Source organism: Sorex araneus, chromosome 3, assembly GCF_027595985.1.
Source record: "Sorex araneus isolate mSorAra2 chromosome 3, mSorAra2.pri, whole genome shotgun sequence".
Lineage (NCBI taxonomy): Eukaryota > Metazoa > Chordata > Mammalia > Eulipotyphla > Soricidae > Sorex > Sorex araneus.
The window spans coordinates 238010829-238020516 of record NC_073304.1 but is presented as its reverse complement, the minus strand read 5'-3'; the positions used below and the strand labels follow the sequence as shown (position 1 = coordinate 238020516).

The window sequence follows — 9688 nt, the reverse complement described above, 5'->3', positions numbered from 1 at the left end:
GTGTGGCCGCCAGCCCGGCTTTCCCAAGCTTTCCCGGGAAGCAGGCGGCGGGGGCGTGGGAGGTGGCCCTGTTCCCAGAACTGGCCAGGCCCGTTTCCCCGGTGCCACCATGTGTGGAGCTGACCGGCCACCGCAGGGCAGCCTTCAAGGCAGCAGGAGTGACTCCTGAGCACAGAGCCGGGAAAGAGGGGATGGAGGGAGGCGGGGAGCCAGGGACAAAAGGCCCGGGGCTGCCCAGCACGCGCTGCGTCCACAGCGGCGCCCAGACCTCCAGTCCAGGGTGGACTGCACTCAGCAAGCAGCCTCCCGAGGGCCTGGCCGGGAGTCAGGCCAGAAGACAACGTGGGCAAGGCCGGCGCCAAAGTCAGCAGCAGGGCCTGGGAGATTTCATCAGCCTGGGCGGGTCAGAGGTCGGGGGGACACGGGCAAGGGGCGCCCCAGCTGCCCGCCCCCCACCCTTCTGTCAGGAGGCCCCGCCCAGACGTCTCCCCTGCAGGCGTCCAGGCTGTTCCCAGGAATATTCCCAGTGCTCCAGTGCTCGGGCGGGCGTGGGCGGCTGGGGGTGGGGCCCGGTTTCTGGCGCCGCCGCCCCGAGGGGCGCAGACTGTCTCCCAGCCCTGTGGTCCACTCTCCCCGACACCCGTTTCCTCGTCTCCTCGAGGCTGGGCAGCGCCGGATGTCGCCTCCTGCGGGCCAGCTGGAGGGAATCTGGGCTCCAGATAAGAACAGGTCACGGGAGCCAGAGGACGGGTGCGGTGGCCGCCCACTCCGCCCCCAGGGCGAGCCTGCGCATCCCGCCCAGGGCAGCCGCTGACCGAGTGACCAGCGGGCAGCCGGTGGGGGAGGGGAGCTCCGTGGAGAGTCGCAGGAGGCGCCGACGTGGAAACTTGGCAGCGGGGCGGCCTCCTGGCCGCGGGCCCCACCCGGCCCTCGCTCCCGGGCAGCCCGTGCCCAGGGAGGCTCCGGAGGGCGGCAGCAGGGCCGAGTGCCCACCTCTGGGGCCTCAGGCCTGCAGCAGCCCCAGCAGGAGTCTGGGGGCCAAGCGCAAAGCAGTGACCCCAGTGGGCTCCCGCTGTCGCGGGGGTGCCGGCTGCTCCCCGCGGGGACACCCAGCGGCCCGTGCGTAGTGGCCCCATCCCTAACGGCTCACCCTCTGGTGGGGGGGGTCCTTCTTTGTGGGTTCTGATCCCCAAGTAAAAGCAGGGTGGGGAGTGCGTGGGGGAGGCCCTGAGGGTTCCCCTGATAAGTAAAATGGGAGCGCCCCCTGGTGGCCGCGGGGGCGCCGGGCAGCGACCAGGGAAAAAAGGTAACCGCGGGCAACCGCGGGGGTCTGAGCCCAAGAGCGGTTCCCTATGGCCGCTGTGCTCCTGAGAGGGGCCCAGGGAGGCGACAAGGAGGGAATCGGGACTGGGGTTCACACACGGTCACCCCACGGCCAGCGTCTGTCCCCTTGCTGGCTTGTTTCCGGTTTGGGGGCGACCCTCGGGGGCTCTGTCTAGGTGTGGAGCGTGGAGGAGGCCTAGGTGGTACCCGGTCAAACCGGGCAGCGGCACTCGGCCTGTGAGTGCTCTCCGCCCCGGGAGCCACTCCCTTGCAGTGACCTTCCTTCTAGGAACTGATCCTGCAGAAATATTCACCACTGAATAAGCCGTTCCCGGAACAGCCTGCAGCCTTGCTGGGAAAGCCGGCAGCTATCTCGGGGCCAGGAAAATACAACACAGTACAGTACACCCGCCCAGGTCAAAGCCACTGTCCTTGAAAAACATGAAAGAAGCTGGAAGCAGGGCAAAGAAGTGGTCTTTGCCAGGCAGGAGTCCCAGGTTCAAACTCTGACTCCCCCTCCTACCTTCACACACGGCTGGAGGTGACCCAAAGCCATGAAAAAAACTGAGGGGACTGGAGAGATAGGACAGTGGGCAGGCCACTTGCCTTGCACATGACCAGCCTGGGCTTGATCCCTGGCACTGCATATAGTGCCCTGAGCACCTCCAGGAGCAAGCCCTGAGCACTGCCATGTATGCCCCCAGAGAAAGGAAAAAAGAAAGAGAGGAGGGGCTGGAGCGATAGCACAGCGGGGAGGGCGTTTGCCTTGCACACTGCCGACCCGGGTTCGATTCCCAGCATCCCATATGGTCCCCTGAGCACCACCAGGGGTGATTCCTGAGTGCAGAGCCAGGAGTAACCCCTGTGCATCGCCAGGTGTGACCCAAAAAGGAAAACAAAAGAGAGAGAAGAAAAAAACCCATGTTCTTGGGTAGAAAACACTGTATGAGGGCCGGGGTGATAATAAGAGGGTAGGGCACGTGCCTCGCACGGCGCCCACCCAGGGTCTATCCCGGCACCTGTGTGGTCCCTAAGCACCATCAGTAGTGATCCCTGCGTGCAGAGCCAGGAGTACACTCAGAGGACAAGGGGGTGTGACCCCCAAAAAGCAAAACGCCATATCTTAAAATCTCATTTCTCACCCGACACAGCAATTCCATTCAAACTTCCAAAAGACTGGGGAGGGTGGGGGTCATGAGAAGGGGGTGTCCTACAAGCCAGGAAGGCTGCCGTAAGAGGCAGCGCAGAGAGCAGCAAAGTGTAGGCCGACACGGCCCAGAGCAAACGCCCAGCGCGCTCGTGCCTGGGACAGCGCTTCAGGTCAAAGTGAGCTCTCCCCGACACCCGTTGGGGTGGCAGAGGGGAAGGCGGCGTGTGCTGGCGCTGGGGAGGTTCGGGCACTCCCGGGAGGAGAGGCAGAGACAGTGAGGGCGGAGTCCTCGCAAGGTGCAGTATCAAGGGGCCTCCACTCGCTCGCCCCCTGCACACCGCTCGCTCGCCTCTGCACACCATCGCTGCAGCTCTGCTGTTGCTTCTTGGGTCACACCCGGCGATGCTCAGGGCTCACTCCTGGCTCTGCACTCAGGAGTCACTCCTGGCGGTGCTCAGGGGACCCTATGGGATGCTGGGGATTGACCCCGGGTCGGCTGTGTGCAAGGCAAATGCCCTACCCGCTGTGCTGTCGCTCCTGCCCCATCTCTGCTGTTTCTTTTTTTTTTTTTTCATTTATTTTTTGCTTTTTGGGTCACACCCAGCAATGCACAGGGGTCACTCCTGGCTCATGCACTCAGGAATCACCCCTGACGGTGCTCAGGGGACCATATGGGATGCTGGGATTTGAACCCGGGTCGGCCGCGTGCAAGGCAAACGCCTTCCCTGCTGTGCTATCGCTCCAGCCCCCTCTGCTGTTTCTTGTCTTCCTGTCTTTCCCTCACTGTTGTTCCCTCACTGTTGTGGAGGGACCCGCACAGAGTGTGGTGTGTAGAGTCACATGACAGTGCCTGACAGTGCCTCTGGAATCACGCTCTGGCCTCAGGCAGAGCCCGGGGCTCTACCACTGAGCTTATTGGCTTGGCTTCGAGGCCACACCCTGGGGCTCCTGGTTCTGTGCTCAGGGATCACTCCCGGAGCTGATGGGATCGGGTTGGCGGCCAGTAAGCAAGGCCGGTGCTTAGCCTCTGTACCACGTTGCCAGCGCGTGGCTGTATGTCGCACACCCAGAGGAGCTCCGAAGCTCTCTGCTCTGTGCCCGGGGCATTGCAGTGCGGGGAGACCAAACCCCGCCGCCCTGCCTGCAGAGTGTGCACAGGGCCCCTCGCATGGAAACTCCGTTTCCCCGAGAGTTGTAATGGGCAAAGCAGTCTGTGGTTCAGGGAGACTATCTATGTGCTAAAACTGTAAGATCACACACGAGAGTAAGTCATCCGACGCCCCACGTTGGCTTCCTCTCCGGAGGGTTGGGAGCAGGGTATGAGGAGCTTTCAGGATAACAGGACGCATGTTTCATTTCTTATGGCATGACACACACATATTAAATAAAAACTGTGGCTCGTTTAAAATAATCATAGAGGCTGGAGCAATAGCACAGCGGGGAGGGCGTCTGCCTTGCACAGGGCCGACCCGGGTTTGAGTCCCAGCATCCCATAGGGTCCCTCGAGCACCGCCAGGGGTAATTCCTGAGGGCAGAGCCAGGAGTGACCCCTGTGCATCGCCGGGTGTGACCCAAAAAGCAAAATAAATAAGCAAATAATAAAATAAAATAATCCTAGTGCTTGGTGGTGTGTGGCCGGGACCGATTCCAGCATGAACCCTGATCTTGGCTCTGCAAACGGATCAACCCCGGAGCGGCCCCTCCCCAGGCACCTTCACCCCTTCCCCTGTCTGCTTGGCGTCGTTTCCAAAACAACGCAGCGAGCGGCCAGGAGCCCCCGCCTCCAGCACCCCAGGGACCCCTGGCCCTGCTTGGGGCACGCCGGCAACCAGGGACCGGATCTCTGCCCCGCAAACGGATCGACCCCTCCCCCTCTGCCCCGCCTCCCGTTCACAAAAACTACAACTCCCAGAAGCCTCCGGCGCCGCCACCGCGCAGCCGCGGAGCGGGGGCTGCCGGGAGCGCGCGGGGGCGGGGCGAGGCCCGGGCGGAAGTGGCGCCCGCCGGCCCGTCCCTGCCCGCCGAGGCCGCCCGCCCGCCCGCGCCGCGGGCCCCGGACCAGGCCCGACCGGTGAGTGACGGCCGCGAGCCCGCAGCACGCTCTGCCCGCGCCTGGCCCCCGCGCGGCACCGTCCCCTTCCGCCCGGTGCCGACGTCCCCCCGTCGGACGCGCAGGACATCGCCACCTCTGACGCCGGACACCACCCCCTCTGACCGTGGACAGCTCCCCCCTCTGACCTGAGGGTGCCTCCTCTCTCTGACCTGAGGGTGCCTCCCCCGTCTGACCTGAGGGTGCCTCCTCTCTCTGACCTGAGGGTGCCTCCCCCGTCTGACCTGAGGGTGCCTCCTCTCTCTGACCTGAGGGTGCCTCCCCCCTCTGACCTGAGGGTGCCTCCCCCCTCTGACAGTGGACACCTCCCCCCTCTGACCTGAGGGTGCCTCCCCCCTCTGACCTGAGGGTGCTTCCCCCCTCTGACCTGAGGGTGCCTCCTCTCTCTGACCTGAGGGTGCCTCCCCCCTCTGACCGTGGACACTTCCCCCCCACACCTGCAATTTGCCTCCCCCCTCTGATACTTGCTGACACTTTTCCCACTGACAGTGGACACCTCCCATCTCTGACCTGCAGACACCTCTACCTCTGATAGTGAACACCTCCACCCTCTGACCTGCGGGACACACCCTCTCCTCTGACTTGCAAACACCTGCCCTTTGACTTGGGTGGTTCCACCCGGAGGACAGGGGCGCTGCTGTCCTCCACCCCTTCCTTCTCCCTCCGCCATCTGTCTGGCTCGTTCATGGGGACCCACCCCCTCGCCTGCGGCACTGTCGCGCAGGACCCGGCTTGGGGGGGGGCAGGGCCACGCCCCCCTGCTCCGTGGGGAGCCCCAGGGCTTGGGTACCACGTGGTCAGTGAGGGAGCCCGTTAGTCGCTCCCAGAAGTGCTCCTGGCTGTCGGGTGGCCCCAGGCGCCCCTGGGAGTGTGGCCACTTATCTCTGCTTCCGCCACGGCCTGGGAGGGAGGGGCCGCAGGGCCAACCTGTTTGTCCTGGTCCTGCCTGTCACATCCGCCTGGAGCCGGCTCCTGTCCACCAGCTCTCTGGGGCCCGGGATGGGCCGGGAAGGTAACTGCGGGAGCCTGAGCCCTCGCCTCCCCCACGCTCGGGCTGGTCGAGGGGGTGCGTGCCTGTGTATGTGCGCGTGTGCATACTGTGTGTGTGTCCTTGTGTATGTGTGTGTGCTGCGTGTGCGTGTGTGCATGCATATGTATGTGTGCGTGTTCGTGTGTGCGCTTGCCGTGGCACCCCGGGAGTGTGCCGTGGGGGCGGCCCTGGGGCGCGGGGGCTCCTGACGGGGGTTTGCCCTGAGCTGGGCCCGGCAGCGCGGCCTCTGGCTGGCCCCTTGGTTCCTGGTCCTGCAGGTGCGGGCCGCGCCCGGGCCTTCCCGAAACTCCCCCCGCTTCCCCCCCTCCAGTGCTAGGCTGACCTTTTTCTTTCCCCAACACTGATGTTTTTCGGTTTCGGCCCGCACCCGGCAGTGCTCAGGCCAACTCCTGGCTGTGTCTGCGACGGCCCCTGGGGGCTCGGGGGACAGATGCTGGGGATTGGACCCGGGTCGATGCCACCCACTGTGTCCTCCCCCCGCCCCTCGGGGCTGGCCAGACAGCTCCCGGGACAACTCTGGCCTGGGGTGGGGAGGGCAGGGTGGGCTCATGGCCCTCCTGGTCACACACCGGGGTCCCCTCCCCAGTGCCATATGGGTCCCCTGCGACCTGAGGGCCACCTGTTGCGGCAGGTGTCTGACCCCGGGCTGGGTCCAGGGGCCTCCTGTCCCAGCGGCCCTCCCCCGGAGCTCAGGGGGGAGGGCACCCTTCAGCGCAGGGGGGCCCGGCCGGGGTCCCCCCCTCTGGCCAGGCACCCTCGGCCCTCGAGGGGTCCCTCAGCCCCTCCTGGCCATGCCTCCACCCTGAGCTCTCCGGGCCTGGGGGCAGCCAGGTGCCGGGGGAGGGGCCTGGGGGGCGTGAGCAGGTCCCCTGGGGCCCAGGAGGTGCCCTCACAGCCCGTCTGCCCTCAGGGGCCACCCACAGGTTCTGAGAAACCAGCGCAGTGTGGCTCAGAGCTGGGGGTCCCATGGGGGCACCAGCCAAACTGGGGGCACCCGAGGAAGCGGGTGGGCCATGGGGCGGGGGAACAGCCTCCAGGGAGGGCTGGGGCGGTCTCTGTGACCCCCGCGCCCGCCGGCCCTGCCCAGAGAGGGCCTCGCCTTGGGACGGCCAGTCCCCGGAGAGAGGCGGGCAGTCCTGCTCCCGCCTGCCCGGCTCCCCCACTGACCGCTCCTCTCCGCCCGCGCCAGGCCCTGCCGCCCTGCAGGCTGATGCCCACCCCGCCCCGCGAGCACCCGGAATGGAGTGAGTCTATGAACTCCCTGCGCATCAGTGTGGGGGGCCTCCCTGTGCTGGCGTCCATGACCAAGGCCGCGGACCCCCGCTTCCGGCCCCGCTGGAAGGTCATCCTGCCGTCCTTCCTGGGCGCCACGGTCCTCTGGCTGCTCTACGCCCACCGCGCGCCCCCGGGCCGGGCCGCGGCCACTGGCGGGCACAGCGGGCCGCTCAGCTGGCCGCCGGGCCCCGCGCCACGCTACAATGACACGTACCCACTGTCGGCGCCGCAGCGGACGCCGGGGGGCACGCGCTACCGCATCGCGGTCATCGCCGACCTGGACACGGCGTCGCGGGCCCGGGAGGACAACACCTGGTTCAGCTACCTGAAGAAGGGCCACCTGACGCTGTCCGACAGCGGGGACGCCGTGACGGTGGAGTGGGACAGGGACCACGAGGTGCTGGAGTCGCACCTGGCCGAGAAGGGCCGCGGCATGGAGCTGTCCGAGCTGGCGGTGTTCAACGGCAGGCTCTACTCCGTGGACGACCGCACGGGCGTGGTCTACCGTATCGAGGGCACCACGGCCGTGCCCTGGGTCATCCTGTCCGACGGCGACGGCACGGTCGGCAAAGGTACGGGCGGGGGACAGCCTCTGCTCTTGGGGGTCCGCGCCCCCCCCCCCGTCATTTCCGGCCCCCGCAGCGGGACGTGCCCGAGGACTGATTTCGCTCCCCTGGGGGCCGGGAGGTAGATTTCAGTGAGCCCCGCACGGGGAGGGAAGGAGGGCCCGGGGCACTGATGGCCCCCCAGTCCACCGGCGGAACATTCTAGCAGCTGTTCCTGCCCAGGACGCTGCACCCGGGAGCTGGTAGCATGTCTGCAGGCGCCCAGGCAGGGGGGCTGTGCTGGGAAGACCACCCCGCCCCCACGCAGCCCGCTGATGGCCACACGTGGTCAGAGGCGGCCTGAGCGGGTCAGCAGAGTCTCGCCTCAAACTGTGGGTGGTCGGGGCCTTTCCAGAGGGCCAGGAGCGGGGACGGGGCGGGGCTGCTGGCTCAGCCCGCCCCTGCCCAGTCGCCGCCTTGGTCTGACCCCTGGCCACCGCCCAGCTGCAGGCCTGCGCTGGCCTTCCAGGCCCAGTGATGCCCGTCCTTGTCCCCAGGCTTCAAGGCAGAGTGGCTGGCCGTGAAGGACGAGCACCTGTACGTGGGTGGCCTGGGCAAGGAGTGGACCACGGGCAGCGGGGAGGTGGTGAACGAGAACCCCGAGTGGGTGAAGGTGGTGGACTGCAGCGGCAGCGTCCACCACGAGAACTGGGTGTCCAGCTACAACGCGCTGCGTGCGGCCGCCGGCATCCGCCCGCCAGGTAAGGGCAGGCTCCCCCTCCCCTGCCCCCGGCCCCGGGAGCGGGCAGCGGGGGTGCGGGAAGGGCCGGCCGGGCCCTCCCTGACCCCGCGGCCCCCGCAGGCTACCTCATCCACGAGGCCGCGTGCTGGAGCGACACGCTGCAGCGCTGGTTCTTCCTGCCGCGCCGCGCCAGCCACGAGCGCTACAGCGAGCGGGAGGACGAGCACCGCGGCACCAACCTGCTGCTCCGCGCCACGCAGGACTTCAGCGGCGTGGACGTCAGCCGTGTCGGTGACGTGGTGCCCACGCACGGCTTCTCCTCCTTCAAGTTCATCCCCAACACCGACGACCAGATCATCGTGGCCCTCAAGTCCGAGGAGGACGGCGGCACAGTGGCCACGTACATCACGGCCTTCACGCTGGACGGCCGCTTCCTGCTGCCCGAGACCAAGATCGGCAGTGTCAAGTACGAGGGCATCGAGTTCATCTGACTCCGTGGGCGCCGCCCGCGCCCTGCTGCCCCGCTCAATAAATGCGCCCTGAGTTCTGGGGGGTGAGCGCTGAGCCCCCCCCGGGACACAGCCCGCCCGCCCGCCCACCTGCCGCCCCCTTTGTGGAACCTTGGGCATTAAGTGACCCCCGGCGCGGCTCCCCTGCAGGAGGGGTCAAGCTCCTCCAGGGCCCCCAGGTTCCTCTCGGGTGTGGCCAACTTCATTGTCTCCCTTCTGGAAAGTTCTGTGGCCGTGTGACACTGTGAGCGTGTGTTCGTGGGGGTGACGTCCCTTCTTAGCGCCACCCTGAACGCTCGCCCCTCGCCGCCAAGGTCCCTGTGGAGGGCCTGTCTTCAGCGTACGTGCCGGAAGTGGTCACTTGGAGCGGTGGCCAGCCGCAGTCCTCAGAGAGGAGCCCGACGACTGTCGTCCTCGTCAGATACCGGAAATGTGCCTCCCGGAGCTTCTGTGAACCTGCCAGCTCCAGGGACCCCAGGGTACCCCCAAGCCCAGTCCCCAGTGCTCCTGTCCCACCTTGGTTGGTCCCGTCTCCCTCCACGGTTCAGGCAGAGCAGAGCTGCAGATAGAATGTTCCAGAACTTGCTGTGCCCAGGCAGGGAGCCTGACACCTCATGCTCCAAGGCCCGGGGCCTTTGCCCTCACTGCCCCCCGCCCCCACCCCGCCCCGTGCAGCCCGGCTCTCCCGACTCACCGTGTCCCCTGCCTCAACCTCGGGCACGGTCCAGAGCCAGCTGTAAGGTGTCCTCCTCGCAGGGCATCATCCCGGTCACTGCGGCCTGACCCCTCTCCCAGTGAGACCCAGCAGGACCCCCGAGTGGAGAGGGAGCAGCTGTGTACCCCGAGCTGGGAAACCCCCTGTCCGGCCCGAGGCACTGACACCCTGGAACTCGGCGCTGAAAGTTTGATTAAACAGACGTTTTCCGAGTCTCAAGGGCCAAACTGGGGCCAGCCCTGGGCACCCACCAACCGCCTCCTCAGCA

The 9688-nt window shown here is 66.8% G+C and overlaps 1 protein-coding gene across 2 annotated transcripts; it reads left to right on the top strand.

The window, feature by feature from the left end:
• Positions 1–4426: 4426 nt before the first annotated feature.
• Positions 4427–9632, top strand: CANT1 (calcium activated nucleotidase 1). 2 transcript variants are annotated; one of them, XM_055131389.1, is made up of 4 exons: positions 4427–4544; positions 6824–7481; positions 8012–8215; positions 8317–9632. In XM_055131389.1, exons 2-4 carry the CDS (start codon positions 6845–6847, stop codon positions 8685–8687), a joined length of 1212 nt encoding a protein of 403 aa, XP_054987364.1. In that variant the 5' UTR covers positions 4427–4544; positions 6824–6844; the 3' UTR covers positions 8688–9632. The 2 variants fall into 2 exon arrangements, with proteins under 2 accessions (XP_054987364.1, XP_054987365.1); XM_055131390.1 differs by lacking the exon at positions 4427–4544 and adding an exon at positions 5030–5595.
• Positions 9633–9688: the final 56 nt, after the last annotated feature.

Coding starts and splice junctions, on each gene's coding strand:
- CANT1 (XM_055131389.1), top strand. CDS start 6,845: ATGCCCACCCCGCCCCGCGAGCACCCGGAATGGAGTGAGTCTATGAAC. Junction 7,482..8,011: donor CGACGGCACGGTCGGCAAAG/GTACGGGCGGGG, acceptor CCTTGTCCCCAG/GCTTCAAGGCAGAGTGGCTG. Junction 8,216..8,316: donor CGCCGGCATCCGCCCGCCAG/GTAAGGGCAGGC, acceptor CGGCCCCCGCAG/GCTACCTCATCCACGAGGCC.